The sequence below is a fragment of the Calidris pugnax genome, unplaced genomic scaffold, assembly GCF_001431845.1.
Source record: "Calidris pugnax isolate Ruff unplaced genomic scaffold, ASM143184v1 scaffold141, whole genome shotgun sequence".
Taxonomy (NCBI): domain Eukaryota; kingdom Metazoa; phylum Chordata; class Aves; order Charadriiformes; family Scolopacidae; genus Calidris; species Calidris pugnax.
The window spans coordinates 1,150,345-1,171,537 of NW_015090902.1; the positions used below are offsets into that span (position 1 = coordinate 1,150,345).

Here is a 21,193-nt window from a genome sequence, read left to right on the forward strand (position 1 = left end):
TAGATTGGAGATTAGGAGAGGGTTCTTTACTGTGAGGGTGGTGGAGCACTGGAACAGGTTGCCCAGGGAGGTGGTTGAGGCCCCATCCCTGGAGATATTCAAGGAGAGGCTCGATGAGGCCCTGGGCAACCTGGTCTAGTTGGGGGTGTCCCTGCTGACTGCGGGGAGGTCGGACTAGATGGCCTTTGGAGGTCCCTTCTGGCCTGGGCAATTCTGTGATTCTATGATTCTATGAAGGTCAGGCAAAGAGAGTCCATCTCACAGCCTGGGCTCCCCAGCACTCTGGCACAGGACTCCTTAGGGAATAGCTGTCTTATGGAAAGTGCCTTCTTAACTATGCATTGACTATCTTACAGTAGCCACCATGTTTCCAGAGCTGTGTCAGCAGGACAACTCATAAACTGCACAGAAAGATCTGGAGCTGACCTTTCCGCTGCAGTGAAAACCAGTAGGTCCCTTCTGCATTTGCAGTTTAATGTGGAAAAATGCAGAAAAATGGAAAAAAAAGAAAACCTTATACCCAAATACATGTGCCATCCTGAGCAACACATGTGCACTTCTGAGGAGAAGGATCTGGGGGTCCTGGTGGACAGTAAACTCTCCATGAGCCAGCAATGTGCCCTTGTGGCCAAGAGGCCAATGGGATCCTGGGCTGCGTAGGGAAGAGTGTGGCCAGGAGGTGGAGGGAGGTCATTCTCCCCCTCTGCTCTGCACTGGGGAGGCCACAACTGGAATCCTGCATCCAGTTCTGGGCTCCCCAGTTCAAGAGAGACAGGGAGCTACTGGAGAGAGTCTAGTGTAGGGCAACCAAGATGATTAAGGGATTGGAGCATCTCCCTGGTGAGGAAAGGCTGAGAGAGCTGGGGCTCTTTAGACTGGAGAAGAGAAGGCTGAGGGGAGACCTTATTGATGCTTAGCAGTATCTAAAGGGTGGTTTGAGGGAGGATGGAGCTGGACTCTTCTCAGTGGTTCCCAGTGACAGGACGAGGGGCAAGGGGCACAAGCTGGACCATGGGAAGTTCCACTCCAATCTGAGGAAGAACTTCTTTGGGGTGAGGGTGGCAGAGCCCTGGAAGAGGCTGCCCAGGGAGGGTGTGGAGTCCCCTTCTCTGGAGATCTTCAAGACCCACCTGGATGCAGCCCTGAGTGATGTGCTCTGGGCAGCCCTGCTTTGGCAGGGGAGTTGGACTGGATGATCTCTAGAAGATTCCCTTCCAACTCTGACAATTCCATGATTCTGTGATCCCTGAAATGTGGGTGTGCCCTGCTGCGGGTGTGTGAGGTGCAGGCTGGCTGGTGTCCCACGGGCAGATGCCACCAGGTGCAGTGCCGCACTCCCAGGGCGTGCTCAGCATCAGCAGCACGTGCTTGCTGACCAGTAACATATACCCCCTTATGACTCTAACCCCTTGGCTTATAAACTGCAATGTCTCTTCCAGTCTTTCTGTGTAGGAGCTTCACTCATGTTAACAATGTGGTGTGAAATCTTTCCAAAAAACCCCAGGCAGCCCAGATGACTGCAGGGGCCCAGGGGACAGAGGGCAGGATCGGACATCCATCCTCCTGCCTCCAGAGGAGGCTGAGCTTGCAGGGATGGAGTGTCACCCGCTGGTGACTGTAGGTGGCTTGCTGAGAGGACAGGCGAGTTGGAGTTCATTTGTGCAGGGAAAAGTAGCTGGTGCCCCCACGCTTGTTGCTGCAGCCTGGTCAGTGATGACTTGAGAGACCTTCTCACTCTCTACAACTACCTGAAAGGAGGGTGTAGAGAGGTGGGGGTTGGTCTCTTCTCCCAAGTCACAGGTGACAGGACAAGAGGAAATGGCCTCAAGTTGCCCCCGGGGAGGTTCAGATTGGATATTAGGAAAAATTCTTTCACTGCCAGGGTTGTCAAGCCTTGGAATGAGCTGCCCAGGGAAGTGGTTGAGGCACCATCCCTGGAGGTGTTCAAAAGATGCGTTGACATGGTGCTGGGGAACATGGTTCGGTGATGGGTTTTTTTGTCAGAGTGAGGTTGATGGTTGGACTAGATGATCTTGAAGGCCCCTTCCAGCCTAGATGATTCTATGATTCCATAAAGGCGGCTTTCCCACGGCAGAGGACAGGTGGGAGGGATCCCCCCAAGGCAGCTTTCCCACGGCAGAGGACAGGTGGGAGGGATCCCCCCCTGCCCAGGACTCTGCTGGCCCAGCGCCTCGGGAGCGGGCACGAGCAAGGGGAGGCTCGTGTCAGGCAACCTGTAAGGCAGCATCCACACCACAGGTGTCAGCTGGGCCCAAATCCCAGGATTTAATCCAAGCTGCTGGCTGAGCTGCTGCTGCTGTGAACAAATTAGGTCCTCACGAAGCACTGGACGAGGCGCCGGGCTCGTGCTTGCTGCCTCTGCTGTTTGTGTGAAGCTGCTTCTTGGCTCTGCTCCTCCAACTCCTCACTCCTGTTGAGTGCAAACTCGACGGAGTCCCTTAGATGGCAGGTGGTGTCAGAGGAGCCCTTTGATCCAGAAGAGAGAGGGACAGAGTCTTGGCAGAGCGCTGGGCTCCTGCAGCCCTGCTCGCACAGCAGCGAGATGGGAACTCCAGCTGTCCTGGCCGCTGGTCTTAGGGCCTCCGGGGGATGCTGAAACCCCAAAACGGAGCCCCATCAGCCTGAACGTAGGAGCTACGTGGCTGCTGAACACGTCGTGCTGGTGACTGAGGAACTGCAGGGGCCGCTTAATGACTGAAATCTTTTTTTTCTTTTTAATTAGGGGCTGCGTTCTTCCCCTGGCCTCGAATCTCATGTTTCTAGTGCGTTTTATAATCAAACTTCTTGCAGGCAGAAGTTAGTGATGTCAGCCAGCCGGTTTGGTTATGGCAACACTGGCCTCCCCTGGGGTGGCAGGACTGATGCTCCACGCTTGAGAGACACATGGGTGCTGGGTGGTGAAGGTGGGCTCAGGAACAGCTGTTAGAAATGGGTACTGAGCCAACAAAATACAGTATTTACTGACCCGAGGAAGCACATGGCTGACTCAGCTGCTCTCTGCTTCAGCCCTTCATTCAGTTAAACCTTTATAACCTCACTCGTAGAGCCAAGCTCTCTTGGCGTACCGGTGGGTTTGGCTCAAGAGGCCGAAAGCAGAGTCTGAGCTATGTGTGCAACCATAAAATGGGGTCACTGAAGACACCCAGTTGAAAACAAAGACCAAGCCCAAGTCTGGACCAAACCACAACCGGTCCCACGTCGCTCCTCCCGTCCAAATTTTCTCCGAGTTCAAGGTTGAGGGAGGGAAAGATGTGAGTCCCGTGCATGGCTGGTGGACCAGCCTAGGGCTAGGCCTGCCCAACGCAGCTCGCCGTGGGGAGCCTGGCTTGGTTTTGCCCCATCAGCAAATATTTACGCCAAAGCTTTCCTTGCCAGCTGTCTGTTGAAGGCTGGGTTTTCTTCAAAGTTTTCAGCCCAAACAGTTTCCCATTTCTGAGAGCATCCTTTTTCCTTAACCTAATCACGGCCAGGTTTAAGACAAATAAAAGCCCACATCCCCCCTCCCGATACTCTGGCAATCTTCTTCGAAAAGCTGTGGTGCTTTTCTTACTGGAAGAGGGACTTGGAACTGGACAAAAAAAAATAACCTTACTGCTGAGAGGGACTTTTTCTGATCTCAGTGAAAAGTCTGTCCCAATTTGGCCAATTCATAAGGCTTTGGAAAAAAACCAAGCCAGCTGTAGTTCACACGTGCTCACCAGAGACCAGCAAGAGCTTGCAGGCTTTGTTCCCTGGTGAGTTCATGAGGATGGGACATGCTCCAGGGCCTGGAGCAGGACTTCCCTAGCAATTGCAATTCCTAACCGCTGCAGTCCAGAGCAGCTCTAAATCCAGACACTCGCAGTCAAAAAGCATGGAATTTCATTTTTTTGGCCACCTGTTGGTTTCCAGGCTACATGAAGGACGTCAGCTGAGCTGCATCCAGAGGAGGTGAGACGTGCAAGAGGAGAAGATATATTGGAGAAGTAGACTCGGAACGGCCAAGATGAACCCTGCCAGAGAGCCGGGGGGACCTAAAGTGCATGGAGACTGGGGGCAAAGTGGAGGACAGAGAGGAGACACAGGAGGACAGGAGATCCACAGCAAAGTGCAGAGTCTGGCAAGGCAACTGGGACATGGCGCCCAGGGAAAGGGTGTGAGGGCTCTCATTTCAGCCTCTTTTTGCCCAAGATTCTGAGCTCAGGAGGGAACACTTGGGCTCGCTCAGCCAGCCTTACGGACCACACCTTAAATAAACCTGGTTACGAAGAGAGAATCACACATTTCCTCTTGACACCCTCATGGTGAATGTAATAAAAAAAGCACCAAAAGGTCACGAAATGAAGTTCTTGTTGAGAACTTCCTTGAAATGCAAGGAAGGGCATTGCCACGTTACAAAGAGAAAGCCAGAGCCTGGAAGAATTTCCCGATGATTCAATCCAAGAAGTACATTTGCTGTACCGGGAGACTGCTGTCTGTTTGGGGTGTGGATGGATTGATATGTTCCTGTTGCATTCTGCAGCAGAGAGATACAAGTCCTAAATTCTTCTGCAAACTAGGCTTAATTTAAGGCAGAGTTCTAAGGAATAAGGGACGTAAAACTTGTAACTGCCCGTGGAAGAATTTGGCCTGAGCTGAGGAAGAAGGGAGAGGTGAGAACCTGGCAGACTCGTATCCAATTACTTTACAGTATCATTTGATATCAGAGTTATTCCAAACTTTGAGGGCTTGGGAGCACTCCTGCTTTTCCCAGGATGTCAGAAAATTTGGAGAGGGTTTTTCTTCTAAAGCTTAAAGTTTCTTCTACTAAAAAGAAACCAAAAAAAAAAAGGGAAGGTGAAGTCCCTGCTTACTCCATCAGAGCCTGGTCCGGCCCCTGGAGAGGCTGGCTCTGCCATGGATGCTGGACCTCCTGCAGCGCTCTTTGATGGGTGGCTTCATTTTTTTTATCCCTTCCTGGTCAGAGGACGTGTCCCCGCTCACACCTTTGCTTTTATACGCGTTGTGCTGCCAAGAATAATGGAATTGTTGGTTTTAAAGCGTCTCCGACAGCATCCGACAGCTTTCCAGAGGGATGCGGAGGACAAGCTCGCGCCAGCAGCCACTTGGCGTGTCCAGCCCCGTGGTGCAAAAGGGGATGTGTTTTAAGTATTGCAACTTCTTGAATCTCTTGTTATCTTGTCACAGAACAGGAATGCAATTGACAGGCTCAGGATATGCAGCCACAGTCTCTTAGTGCTGTTTAAACATAGAAAACAATACCGTATCCTGTCCTGGCTATGCAAAATTATTTGTCAGCTGGTTGGAATACCATTCCTTTTCTGGACAATTAGACCACCGTTTCTTCAGCAACTTCGACTTTTCTGTCTTTTTGAACAGCAGTGTGGATTATGTTATTCACCTTTATTTATTTCTCACTCGTTAGTAAAGCAGGTGGGCCTTTGGCTGCAGTCAAGTTCTGTCTACAAGTGCGTGGTTCCAGAGAGAAGTGATTCTGCATTTTAATTTATCCTCCCCAGCTATAAAAACTTTTTTGTTGTTGTTTTGTTTTGTTTTTTTTTTAAATCTTTTCACCATTAATCAATACATGACCATACTATTGCAATCCTTTGCGGTCAACAGGAATTTATGAGAGCCCCTTGATGTCAAACCAACTGTTTCTATACCTTGTGTGACAAGAATCCAAAAAATGCTCATGGATTATATATATTAGAGGCAAATTTTTATAGTCTCTATCACGCTAAAAGACTCAGGTGCAAACTAATGTAAAGGCGATGCTATTTTCTGGACCTATAATGTTTCTGCTGAAAGTGTCACGTTACACTATGGGAGATGTAAGTGCTTGCTAAATCATAAGTGAAAACCTTAATGAGGGCTGGTTATGCATACAGCACGGAAAGTAATTTAACTTAATACCTCCAGTTCAGGTTTCAGCCTTGAGAACTCTGCAGATTCTTTTATTTGTGCTTAAAGATGCTGTACAGCATTTGATCCTTCTTGGGATCGTGGTAGTGTTAACTCTCCCATCTTGGCCAACTGGAAATTAAATTCTCTCTCGCTCAGTTTCCCCTGTGGTCCCAACTGGATGAAAGAGTTGCAGGGTTGAGTAAGACCAGGGGCTGGCTGCATCCAGAAATTCAAAATTGCTTTGGCAATTTCAGCCTTGGTGGGTGTCGCCGAAGGGGCAGGACGGTCTCGGTGCAGAGAGCGTGGGACCACAGCAGGGGTGGGGGTGACAGGGTCTGCTGACACCCGTGGGGCTCCAGGCTCCCTCCTGACAAAGGTGCTTCAAACAAATAGCACTTTCAGGGCAGAACCCTTCCCCTTTTTCTCATACTGCAACTGCAGCCCAGAGGCTGTAACCACAGGCACGCTGGTGTTGGCGTGCGGGGTCGTCTCTGGTTCCACCTTGTCCCCAGAGCGGTTCATTTTTGGGTCCAGAATGGCCCAGGGCAGAAGCTGAAGGCAAACAGCCAGTTGCACAGTCAATGCCTTCAGCACCAGTTACAATCACGCAGCCCTGAAAATCATAAAATCTTTTCTGACCTTTGCCAGAGCCCCCAGAAGAGGTGAAAAGGTGCCAAATAGCTTGGCACACATCCCTGAAGGGACGGGGTGGTGGTGGGAATACTATAGCTCTGGTCTTCCTCAGGCTGGGAGATGTTGAGACCACATCTCCTACTTCTTGTCCCAGCGCCTGGCCTTTGATGCCCTGAAGTAGGCAGCAGCCTCCAACTCGTTGCTTGCCCATGCTTCAAAGCACGAATGAGCCCCAGCCCACCTTTTGGAAGGACCCTCCAGAGGAAAAAAACAAAACAGGTCCTGGATACTTTGCAAACAAACCAAGTGGGTTTTAGGACCTTCTTCTCCCTGAAACCTGTTGACTGGCAGCCCGTGGTGATGCCTGTCTCAGTCTATGGTGGTGGGACTGGGATTTGAGGGGCCCGTTTACCGCAGAGGCTTTGTGGGGAGCCTGGCAGCAACTTCTGCCCTTAAACATCTGGGTCCTCTGGGCCAGTGGGGCAAACAGGTTGAAGTGGCTCTGGTTTGAATTAGTCACGCAGGGAACACAAACAGAGGCATCACCATGGCCTTCAGAAACGGAGTTCCCACACAAGATGAAAGGGAGAGGGAGCCGCTGTGAAATAGTTTGTACAAGCAGAACTAATGAAGTTTTCACATTACAAATATGACCCAGGAACAAGTCATTATTTTTCAGGGTAGCTTCTAGTCTTCACGTTCACTGACGGCCATGCAAACTGTCCATCGGTGGCAGAGCGGGCTCCGGTGGAGGGAGATCCATCTGGGGTGTCCCATAGAGACTTGCCAAGAACCCCCCCTCTGAAGAGCAACACCCACTGCCAGCCCACCAGCAACAGACCCCAGCCTCTGCCCACCCAATGCCAGCCCCAACGAGGAGAATGCAGCCTGAAGGAGGTGGGTGTCAGTGGACACTTTGGGTCCTGGAGGGGAAGGGAGGAAACCAGATTCACTTCAGTGTCCAAAAAGGGATGAGGGACTCCTCGGCAGGAGAACAAGAGTCAGTGCAGGGCAGGGTGGCAGAGCTGGGGCTGAAAGGGGACAGGTAGGAGACATATTCCCTGCTCTGACAGGGCAATCGGTCCCTACACACAAACCAAATCTGCCCTGGAATCAATCAGATGTGGTCACGCCTGACGGGGGCTGATGTTTCTCATCTTCTTTATTTGTATTAGATTATTGCTGCTTTTCCTTCTTTGGACTTGTTCTGTCTTTGGCTTCAGTTGCGTGACTTCTGCCATTATGCAAACTTGAAATACATTTTTTTTCCTTTTTTTTTTTTTGGTCTTATGCTTAGCAAATTGTGCAACGACGCTTCACTGGGACCAGAGAGCTCCAAACTGGTGAGATGGGCAAGAACAGGAATAAGATGAGGACATGAGGAACCCCATTGTGTTCACTTCAAGCCACTCTACTAATAAAGGTGACCTAGAACTGCACCTAGGACTGGACTCTGGTCCCCGTATTTATAAAGGAAAAGTCTTGATAAAGCAGGTGCCAAGATCTTGAACCTATTAACTGGTTTTCCATTGCTTCTCTGGGCATGGCTGAAATTTCTGCCATCAAAAGTGGTTTTTATTTGGAGGTGGTGAGGGGAAGGCATCTCTTTCTTCAACACAAAAGCCAAAAATACCAGACCTGCTCCTGGTCCCCTTCATTATCCAGTCCTAAACCAGCTACCTCTCTCTACCCCAAAGTGAGTGTATATATTCTATGCATGCTAAAATGCCAATATAACCAGGAGCCAATTTTTAAGTACTTAAAAACCACAGTTTTACAGGTATGCTACATTCTACTGATGGGAGAAAAAAAACCCCCAAGTATTAAGGCTAACAAAATGCTTCAGAGGAGCCAGCCAAGGACCGCAGCGGGGCTGGAGCAGCTCCAAAGCCAAGACTGGGCCAGGAGCTGCAGAGAACTTGCCAATTCCTGCTGCTCTCTCTTGCCTTTCCCGAGTGCTCATCCCTCACGTGTCCCAGTCAGGCTCTTCCACTGCAGCATCACTCGGTGCTTGCCGGTCTCTGTCTCACTTGGCTTCTTGTCTTCTCCATTATTGAAGTTAATGCTGCCTTACCAGCCTGGTTCCTTCCACAAAAGCCAACATGAGAGTTATGTTATGGAACTAGGACGTAGCGGTGGTGGTGCCAACTATAAAAGGTTTACATGTAGCTCATGCAGACGACCAGAGGAGTTCTTGGGTGGAGGAAAATTGTTTTTATCAGAAAACATAAAAGTTTTTGAGCACACAGGTGCCTCTCAGCTTTAGTATGTCACTAAAACTTAGGTGGCAGATGCTCCCTCAGCTTCTAAGGGGCAGAGAGAGGTAGCTTTGCACCCCTTGCAGCGCTACAGACCGGGGGCAGAGGGGCTGGAGAGCTGCCCAGCAGATAAAGACCTGGAGGTGTTGGTGGGTGAATGGCTTAATATGAGCCAGCAGTGTGCCCAGGTGGCCAAGAAAGCCAACAGTACCCTGGCTTGTATCAGGACCAGCGTGGCCAGCAGGAGCAGGGCAGTGATGGTGCCTCTGTGCTGGGCACTGGTGAGGCCTCACCTTGAGTGCTGGCTTAAGTTCTGGGCCCCTCACCACAAGAAGGACATTGAGGTGCTGGAGCGTGTCCAGAGGAGAGCCACCAAGCTGGTGAGGGGTCTGGAGAAGAAGTCCTCGAGGAGAGGCTGAGGGGACTGGGCATGTTTAGTTTGGAGAAGAGGAGGCTGAGGGGAGACCTCATTGCCCTCTACAACTCCCTGAAAGGAGGGTGTAGAGAGGAAGGTGTTGGCCTCTTCTCCCAAGGGAATAATGACAGGAGCAGAGGAAATGGTCTGAAGTTGGGGCAGGGGAGGTTGAGATTAGATATTGGGAAGAATGACTTTCCTGAGAGGGTGGTCAGGCACTGGAACAGCCTGCCCAGGGAGGTGGTGGAGTCACCATCCCTGGAGGGATTTAAGAAACGTGTAGAGGTGGCACTTCAGGGCCTGCTCTAGTGCCCGGGATTGTTGGGTTGTGTCTGTTCGTGGGTTGGTTTTTTTGGTGTGTTTTTGTGGTTGGACTTGTTGATCTCAAAGGTCCCTTCCAACCATGAAGACTGTGATTCTGCACTGAGGAACACTCCGTGTGTGTGTCTGCAGGACCTGCTCCCCCCGGCTGGCTCTGCCCCCCCTGCCCCTCCTGCCTGGGCCTGGATTATGGCCGTGGACCCCAGGCCCTGCCCAGACCCACCGCACCGCGCAGTGACGGGCATCACCAGCACGGACAGAGCCCTCACAAGCCATTCCAACCCGACCCACCTGCCCGGGTGGTGCCTTGGAACAAGCACAAACTGAAAACTAACACTTTTTTTTTAGCTGCACGGAAAAAAGAAAAAAAAAAGCAAAAAAAAAAAGCCAAAGTTGTTTTCTTTTCATTGACACAGATCCTTCTGCCAAGGACTTAAACCCACACTCGCAGCCTTTTTGTAAGCAGTTCCTGCTCCTGAGTTACAGCCCTGAAAGCGCAGGAAAAAAAACTGAACAAGGAGACGGGACAGAAAAGTTGAATGAGCATTGGCTCTTCTTATTTTAATGAAGAAATCTTTCAAGTTAATATCAGTGCATATTTAGAAATAGCATGTGATACTCCCAACGTCAAATACATCAGCAAATTACAGTTTCAAAACTTTATAAATTAATGGCAAGAAAAATATAATTAAGATTAACACAGAGAATAAGGTTCAAAATAAACATCCTGTTTGTTGGTTGCGACTGTGTCATCTACATTCCTGGTACTTAAAACAGCAAGAGAGATCCAGTACTTCGTGGTAATCAGGCTCTCCGAAACAGCAGTTATTTTTCTACAAATGAATTAAGCAGTTTGCATTCGTTTTCGATGTCTTAATTAAATGTTACTCTTAGCTGTCACCGTGAAGTTTAGTCGTGTCAGAGTAAACTTTTCATTCTGTGCTGGTTGTCCCCACTGCACCGCTCGGCTGAGAATGGGAAGAGCTACATGGGAGCATGTTTGGCTGTTACATAAAATAGGTTTGCCTTATTTTTTTTATTTTTTTTTATTTTTTCTGGTTTCACAGCCTCCTAACAATACTGTTTTTCAACGGTGTTCCCAGTCATTGTTTTTCAAAGGGTTCATCGACATATCCTGAATCAATCACCGATATAAATAACTCCGGTGACAAAACCCATTATGGAAGGACACAGAACTGCAAACTGAACGTCGTGCCGAATCATTTTAAGGTGGAACTGTAATTACTCTATCAAATAGTGTAAAAAAAACCCAAAAACCAACACAAAAAAAAAACCAAAACCCACACAGTAAAAGCAGTATCTTTAATTGACTGGCAATGGTGGAATCTGAAAAACTGAGTTATAATTTCAAGAGACATTTAACTCATGATGGACTCTAACGCAAGACAAATTGCACTGAAGCTAAAAAGAGATGCACATTTAAAGCTTGCAAGTGTGATATAAAAATATTCTCTAGTTCTTTCATTTTTGATACAGGGAATCTGATTCCCTAACGGAAGAAGATCAAGGACATCCTCTTTCCTACCCCACTGCTGTCCGTACAGACTTGATATCAGGAAACCAACAAAAACACCAGCCCCGGGAATGGCAGACTTTCTGCTAGTAAGGATTTGTTGATTTTGCTTTAGAAAGTATATTTTCAAGCAGGTGAAATACTGGATATGCGTTTCTTTCACTACTGGCCTGTTGTGCAAATGGCATACAGCCGACCCCAGAGGGAGAGGAGCGCCGGGCCACCAAACATCAGGCTAAACCACATCAGTAGGAAAAAGGCACACGCTTGGGATTTAGCAGGAACACCTGAAGGTTCCTCGTCCCCATACCCTCACGCTCCCCCCAAAACCACAGTTTGCTTCCAGAAAAAAAACAACAACAGCCAGCAGCACCCCCCGTGCGGTGACAGGAAAGGCGGGAGCGTTCCCCGCTGCGTATGGCACGTAGGCAGGAGAGGCTGGAGCTCCCCAGGAGCCGGGGAGAAGGCAGGCAGCTGGGCAGGCTGCAGCCCAGGGGGGCCAGAAACCAAAATCTTGGGACATTTCATTAACACCACACACGCTCCTTTTATGCACAGACACAAGCTGTTTGCTCAGGGAAATTTCAGGTTTTTGCATGTGGTAAATGATGGGCTAACACTGCAATATCAGCCAAAAGTCATGCGCTAGGATAAACGGAGCTTCTTCCCCATGAACAGTCCTCCTCAGGAACCTTTTCTTCTGCTTCAGGGAACGTCTCACGCATCACTTAGTCCCTTTTCAAGAGCACAGTATTTAGCGAAAACTGAAAAGCAAAAGTTTTAATTGAAAGAAAACAAAAAAAAAAAGAAAACAAGTTTTGCTTTTAGTCGCGATACAGCTGGGATTGGTGCATTGCAGCAGCTCAGTTGCATCTAAGAGTAACGAAAATTCAACATGAATATCAGAAGAATAAATATATACCCTAAATTAATCTCTGTAAATACATTCACAGGTCCACTTAAGACACCCTTATGCATAACTCGTACTTCATCGAATCTGCATTTAGAGATGGCTGTTAGTTCATGGGGAAAGCAATTTATCATACGACTCGGTTTATCTGTCATTATTCCGGCAAAAATCAGTAGCAAATTTGAAAATCTACATTTATTTTCCCCAGACCAACCACACAGAGGCTTAAGTCACAAGTTCTATTATTTCCAATGTTCAATCGATAAGGCTTTATTTACACTTTTTAAACTATAAAGTCAGGAAAAAGTTTGGTGCAATGTGCAAGAAAAGACTGCACATTTCACTGATTGGAGACTAACATCTGCTTATGGTTTAATGCTAACCCACAGGCAGCCAATTAATGTCCCATAGATCCATGTTTTTACATAAAGTTTCCTTCCAGACTCTGTCAGAAGCATACTAGCAGTCAGGCCACCTAAAAACAGCAAAGATGGCAAAGTTTTCTTGAGGCTTAGTTTGGAATGAACGCTTTTTCCAGGGAACTTATTTCTTCTTTTAGAATCCTTCGCATCGTAAAACTCTATTAGTAACCTGAAAGCAGACAAAAGGAGATGGACAAAGTTACGCATCAGCTTCAGCTTTAGGCAACTGACTTTCATCCAATAACTGCTTCAAAACACACATTATTTAAGAAACAATTTAACAAGGGGCAGCAGCTTATTTCTAACAAGTTTAAGGAATCAGGACGCCTTCAGAACATGAAGCAAAGTCCCTTTACACACCAGGGAACTCAGCCTCAACCCTTGGGAGCAACAAAAGCGCATTTTCCAGAGGGACCAATGTTAACACTGAAGATAAGAGCTGAGAGGAATCCTTTTCATTCAGCATTTAGCAAATAAGCAATATCATGGGACAAAATAACAGACAGTTAAACCACTGAGGGCAGGGAGGGCCTTATCTTCATGGAATAAACTAGTAACAAACAGGCAAGAGTGAAAATACTACACCATAGGTTTAGTAGTAATTGTTTTCTCCTGGTTTTGAAAATCAGTAATAAATGGATTTGAAAATGCTGAGGTTTTAAGTATCTCTCAATTTGCCTGACAGACTGCTCTGGTCCCAGGAAAGAAGTTCCAGCCAACAGGCGTCTACAACGAGACACAGATGATCAGGGTTCAGTTTTGCTGGTCTTCACCAGAAAACTATTTGTGGGCCACAAATTTTGTTTTGTGCCTTTTATTTTATCCATCAGTGACTTGTCTATCAAACGAAATTCAGACTTTTTTTGCCTCTCGAAAGCGAAGAAAAGAAAAATAACTTAACAATCCTAAACTTCTCAGACACTTGGGTACCAGCACCGTGTCTGCAGACAGGCATGTTCACTTTTCACAGGGATTCAAAGATCATCACGGGACAAATGAACCCATTTTTTACTCCCGTGGAACGTGAGATGGGCAGAACAATTTCCAAGCAGAACGTGTCTGAAGAACCAGGGAGATTCCTAACTCAAATGTTATTCAGGGGTTTAGAAGGTAAACACATTTAGCTCCCTTAAATTGGACTTCGACCATCATGTCTCAAACAGGACTTAAATCTCACATTGAGGCCCAAGGTCCCCCAGGATCTGTTGCACATCCTCACTGGTGACCTGATCTGGAGATGCTGGAGGGAGCCAGGCACTTCAGTTCTGCCATGATTCAAAGAGGGACAGATAAAACTTCTTCCTCACCCCGTTTCCCCAGTGAAGGTAAGAATCTCAGGGATATTTGTGATTTTATCCAGTCGCTGTCTGACGGAAGATGCATGAACAATTTTGGCAGAAGAGATTAGATCAAGACCTGTCCCTTTCTAACTCTAATTACAGGGCTAAAATCAAACTCCTTTTGCTTCCTTGCCTACCTTGAGCATCTCCTGGCTCTGCATAACTCAGCTTCAAGAAGATAAATGGAGAGTATTCAGATGAATATGAGTCTTGCCTGAAACACGGATTCCCAGCTCTTCAGCCTAAGGAAAGCCTAAACCCCAGGGATCTCAGTCTCCCGAGCACAAGCTTTAATCCCAAAGGCAGGGTACAAAGCATGCCCAGGAGTGCCACCACCACCTCCCTTCAGAGAGCCCTACAGCTTGCACTGCTGCTAACACACAAACCCTGGGTACATCTGTTAATTTAGAAGAAGGGAGCCAGCTTCTTGAAGCAGGGAGTTCTACAGATCGCTACTCACTTATCCTTTATTTCAAAACGTTCATGGAGCCACCTTCTCATATACATCTGCTCTTCTGGAATGTCCTTCAGTTCAATTCGATCGATGAAAATATGAACTCTTGGGCATTCCTTGCAAAGAAACTCTAAAAAGAGAGAGAAAAAAAACCAGGACTGGGTTACAGAAACATTGTAAAGCATTTATTTGTCTAAAATACGCTGAAAAGCCGACCTCATAGTAAGTTCAAAGTGCCTTGGAAGCCTGTTTCAGTTTCCAAAAGCCTCCCTCTTTATGTCCCGCATCCTGAGCACTTCACTGAACTCAGAAGCCATCTGGCCTACATGGTTTTGAAAAGGTGGCCCATTCTCATGCGCGGCGTGGAAACGCTGTCCTAAAATGCACCTCTGTTAACTGTAAAATGCTGTGCTTGACTATGCTACACCCCTACCTCAGCAGCAATCCATGGGATGCAAGAACTTTGGTGTCATCAAATGATCCAGCCTGCAATTTTGATTAAAGTCAGGAATGCTCTTTGTTCGTCCTTTAAAAAAAAAAATCTAAATTTTGTTTGCTCCTGGATGACAAAATCTGAATTACAGTGGTTTCCCAAAGCATCTCCAGGAGGAAGTGGGCTTCAGTTTAAGTAATAACCTATAATTAAAAAGTGTAATAGGGCAAAAGACTCAGAACAAAACAGTGCTTTCTGTTTGGCAGCCCTTCATTTTTCTTCTGTCACACGGCACTGCAAAGCCTGAGACAGCCTCTTGGAACCCCCCGTCCCCCATTTCCTCAACCTCCCCCTAAAAAATGTAGCAAGCAAGTGTTAGGCCAGTTGCAAACACAACTCTGTTACTCCAATTAGCCTTGTGGGATTTCTGACAATTAACAAGTGGTGAAAGTACTGCATGTGGGACGAAAAACCCATTAGTGCTCATTTGCATTTATCAGCAGCAAGGGGTGTTGCAGCAACTCTAGCATCCCTGGACGAAGAGCCGCACGGCCTGAGGGTGGAAGTCCTTGGGAATGTGGGCAGTCTTTGTATTTTGAGAAGAGACCACAAGTCTCTTCCTACAATATAGATGGGCAACACATTTAACACAGCCCGGGTGGTCCTTTAAGGTTGTTGACATTTTTTGGACAGCAGCACAGATGTACAGAAGACTTTGACCCTTCACTGTTAGGGGTATCTCGAGGAGTGACTCTGCAAAGTAACTGTCACTGCATGCACATCTTTATTATAGTCTGCCAAGCAGACAGCCCCCAATTTGTTTCTCTTCTTTACAGGATTATTTATTTTTTAAGGACTTTGCCGTTAGAGCAATCCTTATCATACACTAGAAATTGCCTTAAAGAATTTTAAAAGCCTGTTCATGCAAATGTCTTTGCGTGCTTGGGGGGGAGAGGGGAGGGCAGGATGAAGAGCTAAAGCCCCGAGGGCAGCCTTGCAGCATTTTGGGGCTGACATTTGTAAGGTTTTGTGTGCGGCCTCTCTGGTCCTCGGGCAGAGAGTGCCCTTCGCTGAACGGCACCGTAGACTAAAGGGAGCAACCCGGCCCAGGCCCCACCACCTGAAGAAATGGCTTGAGGGCTCTCACCAGAAATAAGGCCACCTCTGAGCCGTGGGGCAGCAGCTTTCTGGTAGAACTATCTCCAGGCTCCAGCTGTCAGGTGGCAGGCAAGCTGGAGTCTGGAACGATGGTGGGTACGGACATTGTCTCCAGGTTGACGTGCAACACTTTTGCTAACCACAAAGCAAGCAGCTCTTGCCTCTTGCTTTTAATGGGAATAAAGCATTTTCCAGGTCTGTTTCTCTGAGGATACTATCCAGGCCACTGTATGAAGGTCATTCACTACATGAGCACCTAAAAGCATACTATTAATATTTTAAGATGACAAATGTATTATCCCTGTCTTAACTGCTTCTAACGTTCACTGATGTATAAATCCTCTTTTGGAGTGGCATCACCTATTAAGTGGATCATTCTAAAAATATGCAAAACCGTATCTAGAAAACAAATGCCTGGAAGCCAGATTATGCGGTCTTTTTTGTCCTCGACTCCTATAAAAAGCACCTATGCTGTGCACGTTCAGCCAGCGCCGGAGATGTAGCTTTAGAAGGTGTTTGAAACATTCCGTGCATCGTAGAGCGTACATTTCATAGAATCATAGAATCATCTAGGTTGGAAGAGACCCTTGGGATCATCAAGCCCAACCATCTACCCTACTCTACAAGGTCATCCCCTACACCATGTCCCTTAGCACTGCATCTAAACGGCCCTTAAACACAGCCAGGGATGGTGACTCCACCACCTCCCTGGGCAGCCTGTTCCAATGCCTTGTTCCATGTAGGAATACACAACTCTTTCCTGATGGTATTGATAATCTCAGTTCTAAATTACTAAGGCAAATTAAAAATCGAGCAAAACTCTAAGTTAGATGAGATAGCATTATTAATAGCTATGTGGCACTTCTAAAAAAATATTTATATTTGGCCATTTACAGACAGCAACAGAGTATATTATCAATAATAAGCTCTAGTTAACAAACCAGGAATAAGATGTAAGTATTTCAAAAGAAACACCTTTCTCCACCAAAGCTGAAATGTAGTAACTCTACAAATCTGCTTAAAAAAGCAAAAAACCCTCCACAAATACCTCAACGTTGCTGCTGGTTTTCCCCCTGATGCCATGAAGCGGTCCCAGTGCCCGCTGACTGTACTGCTCCCACGCTGGTGTGTCTGCAGCCAGTCCAAACCTTGTCCCCACAATGTGAAGATCCCAAAACTTGGTCTCAGTTTCCCACCTCTGTAAAGCCCAGGGCTCTTCTCCCCAGCCCTGCTCTCTCTCCCTGCCCGGGACCTCCTGCAGCCTCGCCAAGGGCTGCGGCACCTCCAGCTGCTCCCCTGGAGAGGACAACTCCCACCCATCGACTCCAGGCCCTTCCAGCCAAGGCCTGGGCACCCAGGACATCTGCAGATGCCATTGTGACGCCTGCAATTGAGCTAGGCAGGGAATCTGACTAGTCTTTAATTATCCAATTACCCGGGGCTTAATGCAACTAATCCAAATTTTTGTTTTTTCTCTTTCGATGCTCAATGTCACTGCAATCACATAAGAACACCGCTGGATAAGAACAAAATTTTGAGAAGGAACAGCTGGATTTTATCACCGCGGCCTCTAAAGGTTTGTGGTGGTCCCACGACCCTTAATTTCACATTAGCCTAACTCCCCAAAGACTTACGTAATTAAGCTAAGAAACAAAATCTTATTGAAGCAATTTATTATGTGCAAATTACATCCAACTTCAGGGACACTAGCCCTTAAGGCCAACATCTGACTGGCTTTTAGATCCCTGAACTTGCCAGAATTTGTTATAATTAACAGCAGGAATAAGCAAGCCTGAACTTTCCTTCAAAAGATGCACCGTAAGTGCAGATCGTGCATTATAATCAACCATGATACCGAGGACAGCATTAGTCAACCAGGAACAAAGTACAATTTGGGTTAAATTCTATGATTCTAAATGAACACGAACAACTCGTGTGGGAGCCAAGTGGACTGACTTTCGTGGGGGAGATAATCTCCTAATAAAATTTCTATCTAGCTAAATGACAGATACGAGTGCAGAATGTTTGTAGTGCTTCTAGTGACCGGCCACAGCAGAAGGAAGGAATTAAAAATAATAAGGTGGATCAAACGTTTTTTGTTCTTAAACTGTGCCATGGTGGCCCTCCTGAGGGATGGGACTCACACGAACCCAGGGCTGAAGGATTCGGTGCAGAACCAGGATTAATGAATGGGATGCAGCAGCCTCCAGGAAAGGAACCGGATCCACGGAGTCTTTAATTGCAAACAGATGTTTTGGGAAGGTGTTTTGCTCTCGCTGAGGCTTCCACAAAGTTCTAGCAGTTTTCAGCTCCTCACCTTCAAAAGCCAATTAATTCTGTCTTGAATTATCAGCACTGCCAGGGAAAGTGAGGGAAGGAGAGGAGCTCCAAAGGACAGACATACCTGTAGGTAAGGAGGGACATTCAAATGGCCTCAGACCACCTTCCCCTTAACACTACCATGGAAATTCATTCCACCACTCCAAATTATTTGCCTTGCCCCTTAAGAAAGCTCTGACAGTGACGTTAACACTTAAACAGATATTCCAGTTTTCAATTACTAATGAAGTCTATTTTTATATGCACTTTAAATACGACAGCAATAAAGTAGCTCAGATTTCAGCCTCCTACATCGGCTCTTTTACGGCCGGGTAATTATTGCTGAAGTCCTTCAAAATTAAGAAAGGACAAACTGAAGCCTGACATAGTCGTGTCCACCTAAAGAGCCCTTCAGATTTTAACAGATTTCAATAATAAAGTTTGTGATAAATTGAAAGCGATATCACCGGAAATCTGAATAATGTAGATTTATTCTAAGTAACTAGAATTTCAGATGTGTGAGAATCTCTTCAGTAACAGAGCACTGTTTGTTGTGGTGTGGATAGTTTTACAGGCAAAACCACGATAGCCAAGACATTCCCCTCTGAACTGCAGATGCTTTCTCCACTTTTAAAATTTTCATTAGTCTGGACTTCAGACCGGGTCAGCTCCCAAAGCAGTTTGTAACCCGTCTCCTCCCCGAGGAAAGAAATCCCATCTCCCCACTTCCATTCACTCCGCACACCAAATTAACAATCCCTTGGCAAAACAAACACCAATTTAAGAGCCGTGTTGTTTCTCAGCTTGGTGCTCTCCATCACCCCAGGTCGAGCTGACAGGGAGCTATGTCACGGCTTGCTCTAACAAAATAAAGCAGTGGGACAGTGAGGTGGCACTGGATGGGAAAGCAAAGGTGCAGGGCACAGCACAGGTGGGGACCTTGGGAGACAAGAGAGACTGGAGGCACCTGAGTGGTCCCTACGACGAGGCGCTGGCCATGAGAAGTGAGAAAGGGGGAGAGCATCTCAACTGGCGGCTGGGGAAAGCTGAAGGTCAGGAAAAGTGACCTGTTCAGAGGGACTTCATGGAAGAGGTGGATGAGGTGGACGTGGCTAAAATTCAGTGTGAGGGCAAAACCTCTGCACAAACACGAGAAGCCTAAACATGAAGGCAGGGGAACAAGAATTACTGGCACCAGGAGATTACCCCTGTCCTGGTGGCCCTGAAGGAGCATTCCCTGGGACATTCCCAGCTACTTGCTGATGGTGATTAAAGGCACCATCAGCAAGTTTGCGCCATTCCTGTGAAATGTGTTCATCTGATTCGTGTTAATATCTTTAACTGTTCTGTTTGTCCTTGTATGACCAAGGGCTTGGGAGAAGCGGGATTGTATGTATGTAGTTTCTGTTTCTTGTAAGAACCCCTAAGGAAACCATTTTTTTGTTACTGGCCGCTTGGTGCTGAGCGGGAGGCGGCTGTGGGGCGCGCGCCTGGAGTCGGGGGTCATCCTGGGGGCCAGCCAAGGAAAACTCATAGAAGATTCCAGAAGGTGAGGAGGGCATGCGCCAAAGAAGACACGCCTATCATTAGCATAGGCCAACCTTTGTATGAATCTGTATTAGGAGAAGCGATATAAACCCAAAACGGGACTTGCACGTGTGTGCCTTGGTTGAGCGGAGACTCCCGGTGCACCCAGCGCTGTTTGTTTGTCTTTACTCATTTAATAAATTGTAAACTCTAATTGGAATCCTGTTTGAGGAAAAATCATTTCTCACATTCCCAAGCTACCAGATTTATAGGAACGACAGAAGAAGTAGTACAGGTGAAGGAATGGCAGTGTGCATGGAAGATTAAATATAGTATAACAGCTTTGTAGAATAAGGAGACAGAAGCACAATGAAATCCTTGTGAACGGCAGTCCCAGACTCCAATAAAACATATATTAGATAGATACATGAAATTACTTCCTGCTAAGTTTGATAATTGTGACCAAGAAACCGTGAAGCCAGACCGAGAGCTACAAACTCAGGGCTGACAGCAGGAGTGTGAGATTCCAGATAACCTTTATCCAACTGAATCCACGCTTCATTGGGATGAGGTGTAGGGGAGGGGGACAAAAACCAAACCAACCCAAACCAAACCCGACCAACCAACCAAAAACAGCAGAGGGAAAAAAAAAAACAACCACAAAAGAGATTGTTTACTAAAAACTAGTAGCAAAACCCACAAGAAAAGATGCCATTCCTGATGCGGTCTTGAATGGTGCACAGTGTTAGTGAGAAGTGCTCTGCAGTCACAATACAATTAAGTTCAGCATCGTAGAGAAAGAGTCTAATTAATCCAGCACACAAATGCAGAATTAAAGGAACTATGTAATGAGGGGGAAAAAAAACCCCCAGAAGGCAAAGTGTCAAAACACCCTAAAAGAAAGAGTCCAAAAGGAGGCAGCCTAAGGGCTGCTAAAAAACAAATACACCTAAATAGCAAAGCCCAGAAAAACTTGTATTAGAAACGTAGGTAAAAGCCGTGTCACGCTGCAGGAGAAAAAGTCTGGCTGAGTCTGAAACCAACCTGTTAATGGGAAAACTGAGGGGGCTGCCACTGTATTCCTACCTTCTCCTCTTTGCAGAATGGAAAACTTGGCCAAATAAGGAAAAGCCACAAAACTGCTTATGCCAAATGTAAACATAAAATTAAGAGGACTAAAAAGGAACTTGAAAAATGCAAAGGATGCTCTAACAGTTTTAACTTGTTTGAATACATTAAAAGCAGTGAATCAGCTACGGCACCGGTGGGACTGCTGGGTGACAAAGGTGTGAAGAGCAGCACCCACGGTCCAGCACAAACCCACACAAGAGAAGCTCAAATATTTGTTTCCATTGTTCTTTCTCACCCAAAATGTTTGATTCCTAAAGCCATCGCATTCTTTGTACCAGATTGCTGAAAGGAACTAGATCAATAAGTAAACAGACAGAAAGCATGAGACTAAATAAACAAGTTATATGTCAGGAAGTCACCAAGACCAGACAGCATTCATCCAAAAGCTCTCAAATGTGGAATTTAAAAACAAAGATGTGTAACCTATCATT

General features: G+C 46.9%; 1 protein-coding gene across 1 annotated transcript in view; it reads right to left on the reverse strand.

Moving 5' to 3' along the window:
* Positions 1-10,065: 10,065 nt before the first annotated feature.
* The window catches only part of AGPAT5 (1-acylglycerol-3-phosphate O-acyltransferase 5), an 81,653-nt gene continuing 70,525 nt past the window's right edge, over positions 10,066-21,193 (reverse strand). The window contains exons 7-8 of the mRNA XM_014948973.1: positions 14,201-14,324; positions 10,066-12,569 (exon numbers count right to left, since the gene is read on the reverse strand). Coding sequence (XP_014804459.1) covers positions 12,344-12,569; positions 14,201-14,324 — 350 coding nt within the window. The 3' untranslated portion in view covers positions 10,066-12,343. The remainder of the gene's footprint in view (positions 12,570-14,200; positions 14,325-21,193) is intronic.